This window comes from Esox lucius, chromosome 2, assembly GCF_011004845.1.
Source record: "Esox lucius isolate fEsoLuc1 chromosome 2, fEsoLuc1.pri, whole genome shotgun sequence".
Lineage (NCBI taxonomy): Eukaryota > Metazoa > Chordata > Actinopteri > Esociformes > Esocidae > Esox > Esox lucius.
In genome coordinates, this window is record NC_047570.1 from 14,484,797 (window position 1) to 14,501,544 (window position 16,748).

General features: G+C 46.4%; 1 protein-coding gene across 29 annotated transcripts in view; it reads left to right on the forward strand.

The window, feature by feature from the left end:
* Window positions 1-16,748, forward strand: part of si:dkey-205h23.2 (CUGBP Elav-like family member 6) — a 149,529-nt gene that overhangs the window by 111,363 nt on the left and 21,418 nt on the right. For 9 of the 29 annotated variants that reach the window (XR_004576773.1, XR_002195663.3, XM_020040632.3 and 6 more), the window contains 5 exons: window positions 5,044-5,123; window positions 13,596-13,784; window positions 14,281-14,428; window positions 15,471-15,653; window positions 16,273-16,335. Coding sequence is in view for 27 of the 29 variants with exons in the window: in XM_020040632.3 (XP_019896191.1) it covers window positions 5,044-5,123; window positions 13,596-13,784; window positions 14,281-14,428; window positions 15,471-15,653; window positions 16,273-16,335 (663 nt within the window). In the remaining 2 variants the exon portion in view is untranslated. The remainder of the gene's footprint in view (window positions 1-5,043; window positions 5,124-13,595; window positions 13,785-14,280; window positions 14,429-15,470; window positions 15,654-16,272; window positions 16,336-16,748) is intronic. The other 20 variants (XM_020040663.3, XM_020040678.3, XM_013138623.4 and 17 more) reach the window with 9 other exon arrangements.

Consider the following 16,748-nt stretch of genomic DNA (forward strand, 5'->3'; position numbering starts at 1 on the left):
CATCTCCCTCTACACACACCTCACCACATCTCCCACCTTCTACACACACCTCAACACATCTCCCTCTACACACACCTCAACACATCTCCCTCTACACACACCTCACCACATCTCCCTCCCTCTACACACACCTCAACACATCTCCCACCTTCTACACACACCTCACCACATCTCCCACCTTCTACACACACCTCACCATATCTCCCTCTACACACACCTCACCACACCTCCCTCCTTCTACACACACCTCACCACATCTCCCTCCCTCTACACACACCTCACCACATCTCCCTCCTTCTACACACACCTCACCACATCTCCCTCCCTCTACACACACCTCACCACACCTCCCTCCCTCTACACACACCTCACCACATCTCCCTCTACACACACCTCACAACATCTCCCTCCCTCTACACACACCTCACCACACCTACCTCCCTCTACACACACCTCACCACACCTCCCTCCCTCTAAAAAAAACCTCAGTACATCTGCCTCTTTCTACACACACCACACCTCCTTCCCTCTACTCACACATCACCACCTTTGTCTCCCTCCCTCTACACACAACTTTCTTTTGATATCTCTATCCTCATTTGCCCAGTTTTCTCCCCACTCTCATCCACTCATTTAGCTCTTTATCCTCTTATCCCCTGGATCATCATTCTGTCACCTGGAACCTCCATCCTCTTCTTCCTGGGCGCTCATCCTCTTTTCCCATGGAGTCTCATCCTCTTCTCCCCTGGACCTTTATTTGATCACCCTCTGAATCCTCATCCTATCATCCTCTGTGACCTCATCCTCTTCTCCCCTGGACCTTTATTTGTTCACCCTCTGAACCCTCATCCTATCATCCTTTGTGACCTCATCCTCTTCTCCCCTGGACCTTTATTTGTTCACCCTCTGAATCTTCATCTTATCATCCTCTGTGACCTCATCCTCTACTCCCCTGGACCTTTATTTGTTCACCCTCTGAACCCTCATCCTATCATCCTCTGTGACCTCATCCTCTTCTCCCCTGGACCCTCATCCTCCCATCCTTTGGGCCTTCATCCTCTGTCCTCAACATTCTATACTGTAGTTTTATCAAGTTCACCTCTCTTCTACTTCTACGCCATCACACCTCTTTCTCACTCTCTTCTTCTCACCTCTCTATTTTCTCTCTCACCTCTCTCTTTTCATGAAACTCTTACTTCGCATTCCCTCTTTCTCACACCATTCACTTTCCCCTAGACTTCCACAAACAGATCGCAAACACTCCTCCTCCTCCTGCTGTTATCAGAATGGCCGAGGGTTGTAATTATGTTTGTTTCCCACATCCCTGTCATCGCTCCCTAGAGATGTTTTTGGACGATAATGTCCTACTGTAAATAAATCAGACTGTCCCTGGATTTTATCACTGCCACTCACAACTGTAACAGCAGGCTAAAGCAGTATTCACCAAAATGCGCCAACAGCCCAGCAGCAATGGAATCCATTGAATCAGAACAAAATAAAAGATTGACATTGATATTTGATTGAGGGGTTCTTCTTAGACAGCAGAGGGTCTCTAGCCTGTGGTGGCTCTGTCTCAGGGAAGACCAACCATTTGACTTCCTCTGTTAAGCATTGGGCTGCCCTCTCTCTCTCTCTTCTTTTTCTCGCTCCCATGACCACACCCCCACTCTCACTCTTTTGCTCTCTCTATTCCCCCCCCCCCTGTTTCTCTCACTCCATCAGTTTCTGTCTCCCCTCTCTCTGTCTGTCTTCCTCTGCTTCTCCCTTCCCCACTCTCCCTCATCTCTCTCCCCCCTCTACATTTGTTCGTCACCCTCTCCCTCCTCTCTTTCCCATGCTCGCTCTCTCTCACCCCCCCGTCTCTCTTCCCCCCCACCTTCTTCTCTCTCCCTCTCTCCCTCTTTGCTGGTATTCATCCCTCTGTATTAAATGTCTGACTTTGTGACGGGTGTGTGTAGGTGGGGGAGGTGTGTAAAGCACAGTGAATGAGCCCTCAGCCTGTCGGTGTGTACATCTGTTGGTCTCTCTGTTGATTCGGGCTCTATTGCTCTGCATCACTCACAGGCCAGTTCTCTGCTCCTTCGCCCTGGCCACTCCTGACTGCCCGCCTTTCAGGCTCAGATTGACAGACATCCAAAAAACAAAAATAGCCCAGTGATGTGCTTCTCCTTCGTTCACTCCTTCTCTCTGCTGGCCAGTGTTATGTTCTTCTCTTGGCTTTCCACCTCCAGCCGTCTTCTCATCACCGGTCTGATATCACCAATGTTGACGTTTGTCGCTCATAGCTCTTCTCTTGATCTTGCTTTCTGTCTCACTGGTTGATGTGTTCCCATCTGTAGCAGGGTACCATAGAGAAGGCGTACATGCTGTCTGTTTCTTCCAGACAGCCCCGTCGTTTGGCACCCAGGTGACAGAAAGTCTTGACTGACTGTTCCCATCAGAGTCAGTTGTGCAACAATCCCTCGACATCATTAAGAATTATTTTGGCAAGCACAGCGCCACAAGATGGTGTATCAGTAATTCAAACAAGACAAACCTTGAAATTGACAGTGCTATCTATTCCGTGATGGAGCCTTTGTCCTCGTGATGATGTAAATGAATGCCACTCGGAAGCTTTCAGTGTGCTTTCAACCCAATAAAAAAGCCAAGAAGTTTGACATCCATCTCGGTATGGCAGCGTTGCTCACAGTACTCTCAAAGTGCAACACTTGCTACCAGAGTTGAATGGAGCCAGGAATTGTCAGGAATAATAGAGAGATGCGTTTAGGTCTATAATTAAGTTGTGTTATAAATGCCCTCCATTCAGCCTGATAGGATTCATGCATACATATTATTTTTCCCGGGAACTCAAAAGGCAACAAAGAACATCTAGCTAGCTTGAAAGTAATGCATTCTTCCTCTTTTACTTCTCTCCTTTTTTCCTATTTTCAACCGTCAAATTCAAAACCTTGATTGACTGCACACTATAATTTATGAGTCGAGCTGCACTTCCAATTCTTTTGAGAACTCCGTGCTCCGGGCCCATGAGGTTCTCTGTTTATTTTTTTATTTTTATTTTTTTTAGGTCAGGGAAAGCCAGACGGCTCACGCGGCACTACGCTGGCTGCTCCATTCAGCAGGGAGCATTGTGGGCCATGTGTAACTGCATGTTTTTTTCTGCAGAGTGCAGCGGTTTTTCGCCTGCCGTGTCTCGAGTTGAGCTGAGCTGAACCAGGAGACCAGGGTTTAATCACCGCCGCAGCCAGCCTTGTTAGCTAGCTGGATGTTGGGGAGGGAGGTTGCAAACGGGTCCACGCAGGCCCTGGAAATGTAGGCCGGGCCCTTTGAGTTTCCAGAACAAAACGTCCCTTATTATTTTCACTACAAAGGTTAAATGCTTTTGTTCCCTCAAACACAGGCGTGCAACCAAATGCCCCCTCAAGCCCCCCCCCCATCCCCCAACCACCTCCACCCCTGGCCGTCCCACGCTACCTCCCTCCATCGCTCCAGTGGGAGAGGAAAAGGGACCTTTTGCTTCCAAAGCAGTGGGTGCCAGTTGGAGGGGCAGAGAAGAGACAGAGAGTGAGGGAACCATAGTGGAATCAAAGCCCTTTGTGACTTATCTCCCAAAGCCTTTTTAGTGATGTCTCCTGCCTTCATAGCATCTGGTCTTACCGCACACTAACTAACCCATGCAGCAATCATTATACTTCTGATTTACGTCTGGCAAACTATACGTCACATTACAATCAAATGTCCACATTTTTACATACACCATTGATCTTGTTGATGGAGGACAGATTGTCAAGGTGACAGGAGGAAATTGTTTCTATGTATGCAGCTAGTGTATGTAACTCCATGGCCACATTTGATTTGGTTGAGGAAATTATTCATTTGGATGCTGGCTGGCTCTTTTAGAATGCCTAAGTGAACGGGCTGCCTGGCCGGCGCTTCTCTTGGGTGTAGCTATCAGCGATTGTAATTTAAATGAATCATCGGTGCCCCTGTGGGGAATAGATGATGAATAAATGTATATGAACAAATCTAATTGGATTGTTGAAAGCTTTTTAAACGGGTATCAGCAGTTTCTTAAAAGCTTGTGCTGAAACTCAGAGAAAGCCTGTCTCTTTCTTACACACTGGTCCTGCTCCGGTAAGAAAGGGCCAAATGAATCCAGATGAGTTAGTTAATTACCTATCTAATTACCAGACACCTGAACAGCCTCCCGAAGACACAGGGATAAGGAGGCTCAACTAGAATAAAGCGTAATATAACTGAGAGGTAGCCTACAGAATATGGGGATTTAAGTGGTCCTATTTAAATGTAGGCTAATTTAAACACAAAACAATTTACTGTATTGCATAGCAACTGTTTTTCCTTGTATTATACACTTTACTGCAATATGCATGTATACTTCGATCATAATATATTAATTTATCATGTTATTTTGACAATTTGTTACTTGGAACAGTTACGTATGTGTATTTATTTTTGTCCATAAGGCATATATTATGTTAATAGAAATCAGAGGCTAATTAATTTAAAACCCCAATACGGTTCCCTTATTTTTATTTGTCTGTTCCTAAACTTTGTTTAATTTTGCATAAACCAAGCAACAGATTTGCAATGATTTGAATGCCCCTTGAGCAAAGCTCTTAGTCTAAAATTATACACAAGCAAAGATATGAAGCAGATACGAGCCCGATTATAATACTATTCCTTTGTCATCATAATCTCTTCCATGAGAGACTGCAGCATGCAGATCACAAAGTGTAAATATGAAACTGATTAATAATCCCAAACGAGGCTCTGTAGTAAATGCTTTGGCTCCACCGTCAAGGGGTGGAATTAGAAATGGGCGAGGGACAGGATGTTCCATGCATCTAATGCCTTCACTACAATTAAAGTGATTTATTCAGAGTTATGCACTGACAACGCAAATGGCAGAATACATTAACACATGAGAACATGAGAACTGTTTTGCCTTACTCAAGGTCTGTTCCTTAATGCTGTGGCTCTCTCTTTTTCTCTGTTGTGTGTGCGCGCGTGTGTGTGTGTGTGCAGGCTGTGCCTTTGTCAAGTTTTCCAGCCACACAGAAGCCCAGGCAGCGATCAACAGCCTGCACGGTGGACAGACCATGCCAGTGAGTAGAACTCAGACACGCACACAAATGCTCCTGCCTTCAATGAAATGATAGTGCTCTGCTCAGACAGTATGAAGAATGAGAATTCACACACACATTCATTATACAGCAAAGACTCGCTAGCCAAGGCATTCACATAAAACAAAATCACGCAAAAACAGTGACATATACTTTCTCAGGAGTTCATGATATACACAAAATAATCATGCAGTCAGCATCTAACATTCACATTAGACAAGTATATGTCTGTTTAGTATACGAGATGGCTTCTCTGTACAGTATGTCTCTCAGTTTATTAAATGTCTTCTCAGTATGTCAGTTCAATATACTAGATGTCTTCTCTGTTTGTCTGTCCAGTATACTAGATGTCTTCTCTATATGTCTGTTCAGTTTGCCAGATGTCTTCTCTGTATGTTTGTTCAGTTTACTTGTTGTCTTCCCTGTATGTCTGTTCAGTTTACTAGATGTCTTCTTTGTATGTCTGTTTAGTTTACTAGATGTCTTCTTTGTATGTCTGTTCAAGTATACTAGATGTTGTCTCTATATGTCTATTAAGTAAACTAGATGTCTTCTGTTGTCTCGTCAGTATACCAAATGTCTTCTCTGTATGTCTATCCAGTTTACTAGATGTCTTCTCTGTTTGTCTGTCCAGTATACTAGATGTCTTCTCTGTAAATCTGTTCAGTATACTAGATGTCTTCCCTGTTAATCTGTTTACTAGATGTTTTCTCTGTATGTGTGTTCCATATACTAGATGTATTTTTATTGAATACACTGTGTCTAGCCATTCTTGGTTTATCTCCTGTTATACTAATGGTAATTGTACCAATGGTACACCAATAGTAACTAGCTTTTCACTGTATCAGTATTATACATTATACCATCTCACTGCATCAATACTATAAATCCTTTGTCACCTGGAATATATACTCCACATAAATTATGATTTGTATGATTTCCAATCTGAAGGTTGTCTGAAGATGAGCTTTAGTTAGAGGTGTAGGATTGGTTTAGTCACACTTACTGTGAAAGCTTTTTCTATTGAGCGATATTATGAATAATGGAAATATTGAATCCCAAAAACACATAACTCATATAGAGCTTCTCTTTAACTGAATGTTTCTTTGAAAATGCAATGTACTAGCACAATGAATGAGTCTTAAGAGAACATTTCATAACAATGTGTATGTTTTGTGGTAAACGGCCTTTGCCTGTTTAGCTGAGACCACAGTAGACGTTGTAGAGTAAACCGTGATATCCCATGGTGTTCCAGTATCGTGGTGCAGACTTGTCTTTAGCCCAACATCTCTTCCTTCCAAACACACTGGGATTCATCCTAATTATTAGATATCCTGCAACTTCTGTCAAACTGCATTCATTACAAATCGGGGCTGTTCTGCTTGTTATCTGGCATGTAAAGGCCATCGTTAAAGATGTTTTACTAAGAGAAGATAATGAATAACATAGTCTCCATGCCAGTCCTCTGCTCCATGCATATTTTACAGCCACAGTCCCTGGCAGATACCTTCAGTTCATACACTCTCCACTGATGTTTTGCAGTAAATATTTACATACGCTCTTTGGCGGCGGGATAGTGTCCTGGAAGCCAGATGTCATTTCTGCATCTTTCCCTTTTTTGATTCCGCCTGACACTTTCAGCATTAGGAGCTGTGAGCTTGCGGAGGAAGAAAGCGCTGTAGCTCTTTCATTGAGTGTGGGTTGCTGCGTTCGGCTCCAGCCCGCCCCTGCCTGGCCCGCGGAAACCACGGCTAAGCCACCTGAGTTCTGCTTCACAGCAGATGAACTGGCCACGGCGACATATGGAGCCCCAAACAGACCCGGGGTTGAATCCAGAGCCCTTTCAAGAGCTCATTAATAACCTATATTATCCATATCCCCTGTACCTCAGCACCTGTTCTTCCAATATCCTCCATCCCGGTCCCCGTCAGATGAATAGGCGAGGGGGCCATTAGTACTCGGCTACGGCTTTGATAGTGAGTGGGTGCAGTTCATTTGGGTGATATCAGTGCCACATGTCGTCGACCACAAACAAACAGGAGGCAGCGTCCAGATAGGCTCTCCAACCCGTCGCCAGCTGCAGGCCGTGACACAGTCGCACACAAAGAGCCTCCTCTTAATGTCTAACTCCACAGCATCTGTGTTGGCTGGCACCGGCGCCGCACCATAAATAATACCTGCACAGACCAAAATACATTGGGTGGTAATGAAAGCTGTGAAGGGAAAGGGCAGCGGCTGATAGATCAGGTCAGCTCCTTTAAATGATGTTGATTGCTGATCGCAGGTGCCCCTAAATTAACTTAAAAGGTGATCAGGCTCCAAACGGGCTGACGCTCTTCTGGTTCAGCTGTTGAGTTAAAGCTGTGGGGAGAGGTGGCGGTGGGGGGGGGAGGGGGGTGGGGGGGGGGGGGGGGTGGGGGGGGGGGGGAGACAGACACAGGTGGCAGGGCTTCAAATGGCAGAGCCGGGGGCAGACAGCACCCAGCAAATTGCAGACATGGCCGTGTTCTGTGTCGCCTCTGTGGTGACAGGGCCTGCTGAGCTCGCTGGAGTTGGCAGGAGTGTGAGAGGGTGTGAAAGGAGAGGAAAGAGCGCTAGGCCAGATTAATAAGAGATCTCTGACTCTCTCACTTTCTCTCTATCCCTCGCACTGTCTGGATCTGTCAAACGGCGGCGGAACGGATACGGACACATGTACGAGGAGATGCACTTCTATCGCTTACGATTGTCTGCACAGTGTGTATTTGGTTAGCTGTCGCGGCACTGCGCGAACTTAATGTCGATGGTTTTGGTGGAGGAGGGGGTTGTTCTATAGCTGACAGTATGGACCAACATAGAAAAAACAGAGACAGACAGAACACTCTAATGAGACACATATCTCCCTGGAGGCTCCGAGGGCTGTGGAAAGGTTCAAAGAGTTCAACTGGAGGCCCACATGGGCGCCTCATCCAATTACCGCACAAACCTGTTGTTTCATTTGATTATCTCATTTACAGCTTCGCGTTTAACCCTTTCAGCTAGGTTAGTTATGGAGCCCAGTGATGTCACTGAGACAGGTTGTAGAAGACTATATCCGGTCAACAATTTCCAAGAGTGAACTGTACATTATAATGGGGATGTTAGAATTTATGTCCATGATGTTTGAGCTGCCTGGATTTAATCATCATTTTTGAAGTAATTCTCTCTCCAAAAAAAAAAAAAAAAATACACACAAATATAATACATTGTTGTATAAAGCAATCTTCTCTGTCTTCATTAGTATTCTACTAAGACAGCCTTCCACACAATACTTCCCACATTGGGTCGTCATAAGCTTCTTCTCAGGATAACAATGTGTGTTGATGTGCGTGCGTATAGTACACACTTCTTCTGAGGTTAACATTGTTTGTGTGTGTTGATGTGTGTGTGTGTGTGTATTGTACACACGTCTTCTGAGGATAACATTGTTTGTGTGTGTTGATGTGTGTGTGTGTATTGTACACACGTCTTCTGAGGATAACACTTTGTATTGACATGTGTTTAGTACAGGCGCCAGGCCAGTGTCTTCCTATCAGGACCTTGGCCCGATGAAAGCCGAGTGCCATTTCACTTTTCCAGCTTATTTCTAATCCCTCAATTACATTTCAGTTTTTTTTTCCCCCATTGCATGTTTTGCCCTATACATAAAATCTAATATAGGAGCTTTTCATAAGTCAAGTGTGTTGTTCTCGAAATTTGATTAGTTTTTGAACCTGTGACAAATTCCTCAGTTGTACCTGTCAAAAGTGAAGGCTCCCTGTTGCCCCTTATCAAATTCAGTGAATTCATTTTCTTTACAGATAGGAGTCATGCCGTTGGAGGTTATTATTTTTGTTTGTTTATCACGTTATGATTTTCTGCTGGGAGAGAAAGAGAATGGAGAATGAGAAAGGGAGGGATAGAGGGAGGGAAAGAGAAGAGAGGGAGAGGGAGGGAGAAAGAGACAGGGGGAGAGTGATAGAGGCAAAGTGAGACAGAGAGACAGAGGGAGAGACAGAGGGAGAGTGAGATGGAAACAGAGGAAAAGTGAGACAGAAAGAGAGAGAGACAAAGGAACAGGGAGACAGAAGGACAATGAGATGGAGGGAGAGTGAGGGAGAGGGAGAATGAGGCAGAGGGAGAGTGAGGCAGAGGGGGCGTGAGATAGAGGGGAGACAGGGAGTGTGAGGCAGAGGGAGAGTGGGACAGAGGGAGACAGAGGGAGAGTGAGGCAGAGGGAGGGTGAGACAGATGACTAGAGGGGAGAGGCAGCTTGGCATCTGGTGTCTGTTGTCAATAGCAACTTATTTATTACATAGCCTCTGAATTATTATTAAGTTATTTTCAGATGGATGAAGTCCTCTGATCCCGTTGAGTCCATTTTCTCTTTGAAGACCACTGTCTCATAGACTCCTAGTCAGAATGCATCTATTAAAATGAAGGGGAACGTATGCTATCCTTTGTTCTGACAGTAGACATTTTTACATGAGGAGGAACTGACTGAGTAAATTATGTTTTGGGGGATCTAGAGAGTATGATGGGCTAAGAACTGTACATTCTATTGAGTATATTTTCCAAATGATATATTGAACTGACAGTGAGAATGTATAATGTATAGGATTGATGTGAGAAGATATAGTATACATGTAGTATAGAATCCTATAGTATAGTTACCATTACCATTTGTTTGACAGGAAATATACTAAGGACAGATAATGTGTTCTATGAGAAGACATACAGAGAAAACATCTAGTATACTGAACAGACATACAGAGAAGAAATCTAGTATACCGAACAGACAGAAAAGACATCTAGTAAACAGACATACAGAGAAGAAATCTAGTACACTAAACCGAAATAGAGAAGACATCTAGTACACTGAACTGACATACAGAAAATACATCTTGTATACTGAACAGACTGATAAGACATCTAGTAAACAGACATACAAAGAAGACATCTAGTAAACTGAACAGACTGATAAGACATCTAGTAAACAGAACAGACTGATAAGACATCTAGTAAACAGACATACATAGAAGACATCTAGTAAACTGAACAGACTGATAAGACATCTAGTAAACAGACATACATAGAAGACATCTAGTAAACTGAACAGACTGATAAGACATCTAGTAAACAGACATACATAGAAGACATCTAGTAAACTGAACAGACTGATAAGACATCTAGTAAACAGACATACAAAGAAGACATCTAGTAAACTGAACAGACTGATAAGACATCTAGTAAACAGAACAGACTGATAAGACATCTAGTAAACAGACATACATAGAAGACATCTAGTAAACTGAACAGACTGATAAGTCATCTAGTAAACAGACATACATAGAAGACATCTAGTAAACTGAACAGACTGAAAAGACATCTAGTAAACAGACATACATAGAAGACATTGTGATGGTTATTCCATCGATAGGAACTCTTAATTGAAGTAAGTACAGAGACAAAATTATCTTGGCATAATTAGCAGTTTATTTGCAAATAGAAAGACGCGTCAAAAGCTTACAAAATAAACCTGTGAGGAATCTCTGAGGAAAACATAGAACAGTCAGTATTTATTACATTTAAAAGGGGTGTGGTGAGATACTGCCCAGCTGTCTTATGTCAACAATACTGTACATATGTTTTACCCAAAGGGCGGGCTGTCCCCCCATCTTATCCCAAGGAACTAAGGACACTGCAGGTAACCTATTCAACTCAGAAGGGACACACACCATCTGGACAATGAACAGATACACTGATGGTTTAAACAGATAGACAGATTGACAGAAGACCCAATGATCCACTGATATAATTCAGTGATGACAATGAAGAAATACCAGATCCCCCTTTCCTACATTCCTTATCTAAACATAGGGACTCAGTACTGTTAACTACTAACTCATTTGTTTATAGAATTAAGTATACATCAGTTATACATACAGGGAAGACATCTAGTAAAATTAACAGACATATAGGGAAGACATATAGTATACTGAACAGACATACAGGGAAGAGATCTAGCACACTGGAAAGACAGAAACTGCAGAGAAACAGAATGTCAATGTTTTGCGTTAATGTGTTTTGTGTAAAAATTTTAACAGAACATGAGATCAAAGATTTGCACGTCTACTTCATTATTAATGTTACAGTGTATTTTACCAGGTAAGTCGATTCATTTACGTCAGTGACCTGGAAGAAATCAGTTTGCACTGCCTCTCTCAGGGACAGTGTGCCAGACGTTCTTTTCCCCAGGGCCGTAGTGAATGGAAGCTGTAGTGATTGAGTTTAGGTGCTACTTCAGCTCATGCAGCCAGTATATGGTGCTCTGGTCACCTGATGCAGCGACGTAGACACCGGCTCCCCCCAGACCCCCCCCCCACCCCCACCCCACCCCCCCCCACCCCCGCCTGGCTCAGCCAGTCCTGAGGAACAGTACTTTGACTAAAGGCTGCCCGGAGCTCCGCGACTCCTATGCCTTCCACTCTCTGCTCACAATACATTTTTCATGAGGTAATAAATACATAAAGGAATACAGAGATACATAAAGCGGAAAATGAATCTAAATGTCATCCCCTCAGCTGTGTTGAGGCAGGCAGCAGCAGGGGCAGGAGAGGGGCGCAGAGTTGCCGGTCAGATGGAGGCTGCAGGGAGATGTTTGCTCAGCGCAGACCTCATTAAAACCGACAGCCACGTCCCTCCACCGACCCGGCAGAAGTTAAGGAAAGAACAGGGAAAGGTCAGGAGGTTGGAGGAAAATGAAATTAGAAAGGACAGAGGACAGTGTACCATTAGAGAAGCGCTCCGCCATATTGATTCAGCTAATTGAAAAGGCAACTTGGGAGCAGCAACATAAGGGTTCCTTTGGCTCGAGGTGTGGTGCTGGATGGAGGAGGAGGCCTCCTCTGACAGGAAGGATCCAGTATGAAATGCACCATCACCCACGAACCCAGTCCAGCTCCATGTTAATACTGCACAATACAGGAGAGGGGAACACAGCGTTGGCTGACGTAATACTCATTCCCTCACGCGTTGCTTTTATATTCACCTGTGTGGGGTAGTTTGTGTCATCAGGAGACTTTGTGTGGGTTCGGTTTCTGAGACCACTGGAGAGTTGCTGGGGGTGGGTTAAACCCTTTGGCTTTTGAGGACTTGGTGAAGGTTACATTCTGGTTGTTGGCACGCGCACACACACACACACACACACACACTCACGCACACAACACTGGTCCTCATCTCTCTCTGTCCCCTTCTTCTGTTTTTCGATTTGTACCCTGTAAGGAAATATGGTAATCAAAATACAAATCAAAGCCGGCATTTGTTTTGACCCTGTCAAGATGACACATTATATGAAAGATGAATACAATTTATGATTGTATTTTCTCTCCTCGTGTCTTTACTTTTATGATCTGGTTAATCACATCCTGACTCCCCCTGGCAGCCTGTGTCCTTCTGTCTTGTCCTGGGCGCAGCAGCTCCGGAGTATCTCTCTCAGTGAGGTGTTCACTGACGGTAATTAAATAGGATCTGGGCCTCTTGACAATGTCTGAGGCTCTCCCTCTGTCTGCCCTGCAGCCTCTCCTCTCCCCTCCGCAACCCTCTCCTCTCCCTTCTCCTCTCTCCTCTCCCATCTGCTCCTCTCCCCTCTCCTCTCTCCCCTCTCCTCTCCCCTCTCCAGCCTCCTCCTAGACGTCAGATGAGGAACTGACTTTGGTCTCTGTCTCTCAAATGATTTAATTGGATGCAAACTCAGAAGACCAGACATCAATAGAGCACTATATCTGCCATAAGGCACTGTCATTAGTCAATAGTTCTCTCCCCGTGCCAAAGGCTCCAGTCAGACCTCATTATGGGGGACTGTATGTGCCGGAGTGGCAGGAGAGGGACTGGGACTCCTATGAGACCACGGTAAGGATCACAGTCCACTCCAATGGAGGTCTAAACCCAGAGATCACACTGTCTCCAGACAGCTCGTCAGAGTCATTGAAAGCACGCTTGCAGTTAGGCTGAGTTTCGTGGTTCGTTTATTATCCCAATTATCAATATGTAGCCGCCTCTCTTCCTGAGGTCCTCAAAAAAACAGATATGTAAATACAAAACATTGAAAGACCAGGAAAGGAACAAGGAAAGAGTTATGTACATTTAAAGTAAGAATAATCCGAATAAAAGTGCTGTGCTGACAAAAACGCTGAGACATTGATGGGGGGGGTGACGTTGGTTCGGCCCTGGACCCACTAACGATTCCCTGGGTCCTTCGCTGCCACACCCGAATGAATCATTAGTTATCATTAGTTAATACCGCAGGTTAAACTCAGAACCAGACAGTTTGGTTTATCCTACATTGAGATGCGTTTGTGTACGTGTGTGTGTGCGTGCGTGTGCGTGCGTGCACAGTCACTGAGGCGCTGTGTGACTGGGTGCGCGGTGCGTTTGTCCAGTGTTGACTGATTGCAGTGTGTGTGTCCTCAGGGGGCGTCCTCCAGCCTGGTGGTGAAGTTTGCCGACACGGACAAGGAGCGGACCCTGCGCCGGATGCACCAGATGGCTGGTCAGCTCGGCATCTTCAGCCCCATGACCATCCAGTTTGGGGCCTATGGCGCCTACTCTCACGCTGTAAGTCTCGGCTCCACGGGGGAGGAGACGGTGAGCTTTAACACAGTGCCCTGGCAGTCACGGCTTCTGCGGTTAGCTAGCCAATGTATTCACGCTGTATGTACAGGATCTATGAGGAATGCCTTCGCACTTGAACCTAACATCCTCTTCAAGTGAGGAGACGGCGGAGTTTGCGCTCGCACCGCATCTAACGGCTCCCTTTGCAGCATGAGAACCCCCATCCAACGATGCATTGACAGAATGTGAAGCAGGCCGCCTATGTTTCTGTGTGGATGGCTGCTCTTTAGCTTAATTCATCATACTGTATTGTCTGTTGGTTGCGATGAGCAGTTACCCTGAAAAACAGAGGCAAGACTCCGGGGGCATTGAAGACCTGTCTATTCAACAATATTCCTGGGCCGTGCAAACCCAAATGTGAAAGTCAACATGCCTCTCGTCCCCACAGCGATTTCACCCTGCCCCTCTCTCTCCCTCTTCCCCCCTCCCTCCCTCCCTCCCTCCCTTCTCTCTCTCTCCAATCCCACAGCAGATGATGCAACAACAAGCAGCACTAATGGCGGCGACCCAGAACTCGTATCTGAACCCGATGGCAGCCATCGCTGCGGCACAAATGCAGCAAATGGCAGCGTTCAATGTCAATGGTCTGGTGGCTGCCCCGATGACACCGTCTTCAGGTACACAGCCAGGACGCCCGGTCCGTCCCAACCCTTCACGCTGCCTGCCTCTAATACTTCACTGTAATCATTAGTGAACCTTCCATACGTCCTCCTAATGTAATGTATTCAGCCAAGGCCTTTTGAATCTGCCCTTGATGTTAGTGCATTTCTTCAGACGTTAGCGGTTTCTTTTAATCTCTGTCTCTTTTAAGGGGGGGGGGGGGGGGTCTGCCTTTCGGTTGTGCTGAAGAGTGGGGGGGGGAAGCATCTGCCCTTTTGATAGTGTTCTGGATGAGATGACATTGCCGGCATCACAAAGTAGGAAGAGAACATGTGTCATGAGTGAGGCATGATGTATCTCATCCCCCTTATTGGAAGCCCCAGTGTCCCTCCCTCCATCACTCCCGCTCTCCGTTTCCCTCTTTCTCTCGCTTCCTCCCCCAAAGCTTCCCTTCTCGGGTCACTGTCTGTGTGTTTCTGGGAACGCGGCCAATCTGATGACTTTGGACGCAAAGTCCTTGACTATACAATATAAGAGCAAAGATTTGCGAGATATAATCCTGAACGTGAGTTTGACCTGTCTCCCAGGCCCTTGTTGTGAAGAGCTTTGATGGCACTAAGTAGACAGACTGGCCCGAGGCAGGTGCCCCCCCCCCCCCCCCCCCCCCCCCCCCCCAAACGAATGAAATAAAGTGGCTCGGTCACCGTTTGTAATCCACAAAGCTTATACACACCCAGGTAATGCCTATCTCGCTTAATCCTACATGATTTAAATGCACTTCACCGGGATTAGAGGGAAGGAGAATCATTCGCCAGGCGCTGGACGAGAGGGCACCGACAAGATGACAAGCCTGGAACGTGACCGGGGCAGACCAGGGCAGACCAGGGCAGACCAGGGCAGACCAGGGCAGACCGGAGGGGTCTGATGACACCATCAGACACAGAGGTCCCAGCCCCGGTGTCCAATTAGGCCGCAGTCTGAAAGGGGCTGCAGATGGAGGGCAGTGTGTGCCTTGCCCCCCGTGGTCCCAATAATGAAACTGGGCTGTTGTGTTTGCAGGCACCAGCACGCCCCCGGGTATCAATGCCACGGCTGTGCCCAGCCTAGCAGCGCCCATGGGGGTCAACGGGTTCGCATCCCTCCCGCCCCAGACTAACGGACAGCCCGCCAACGAGCCCATCTACACCAATGGGATCCACCCCTACCCAGGTGAGACTACCAATGGGATTCACCTCTATTCAGGTGAGCAAATCAAACGGCGACGTCGTTCATTTGTGCTTTTCATGACTTTTCTTAGCTAGGATGCGACTCGTTGAGGTCAGACCTCTCATTTGTGTGAGCAGGGTGTTTTTAGGTGGCTGGCATGCTAGCATGATGATAGGAGTGTGACAGTGGTTGTGAGAGTCAGGCTAAATATGGGGGTTGGACGGATCGGCAAGCTGTGGTTTTAACGAGAGTCTGTGGATCCGTCGGTGCATCGCGGTAGCGCCTCCTCTTCGGCTTCTTAATGCTGTCTGTTTCCGATGATTTGTGAATCACTGACACGTCATCACGCACTGCTTCCCTCTGTGATGCATTATGTAAGGCAGGCTACAGTGATAATGAACTACAAAGCGGTTTGTTTGGCATGTTGTAAATATTTGATGTAAACATCTGGGGACGAACGGGCATTTTGACGAACTGTTAAGTACGACAATTCTAATCTCTGTGTGATTCCTTTCTGTCTCTCTCCCCCTCTCTGCCCCTCCCTCTCTGTCTCTCTCTCCCCCTCTCTGCTCCCTCCCTCTCTGTCTCTCTCTCTCTCCCTCTCTGTCTCTCTCTCTCTCTCTCTCCCTCTCTGTCTCTCTCTCTCTGTCTGCAGCACAGAGTCCTACAGTGACTGACCCTCTCCAGCAGGCCTATGCCGGTGTCCAGCACTACGCAGGTGATCTGCCTCTCCTCACTCCTCTGTTCTTCCTCTCTCTCTCTCTCCCATCCTGTCTCTCTCTCTCGCATCCAGTCTCTCTCTCTCCCATCCTGTCTCTCTCTCTCCCATCCTGTCTCTCTCTCCCATCCTGTCTCTCTCTCTCCCATCCTGTCTCTCTCTCCCATCCTGTCTCTCTCTCCCATCCAGTCTCTCTCCCATCCTCTCTCTCTCTCTCCCATCCTGTCTCTCTCTCCCATCCTGTCTCTCTCTCTCCCATCCTGTCTCTCTCTCCCATCCTGTCTCTCTCTCCCATCCAGTCTCTCTCCCATCCTCTCTCTCTCTCTCCCATCCTGTCTCTCTCTCTCCCATCCTGTCTCTCTCTCCCATCCTGTCTCTCTCCCATCCTCTCTCTCTCTCTCCCCCATCCTGTC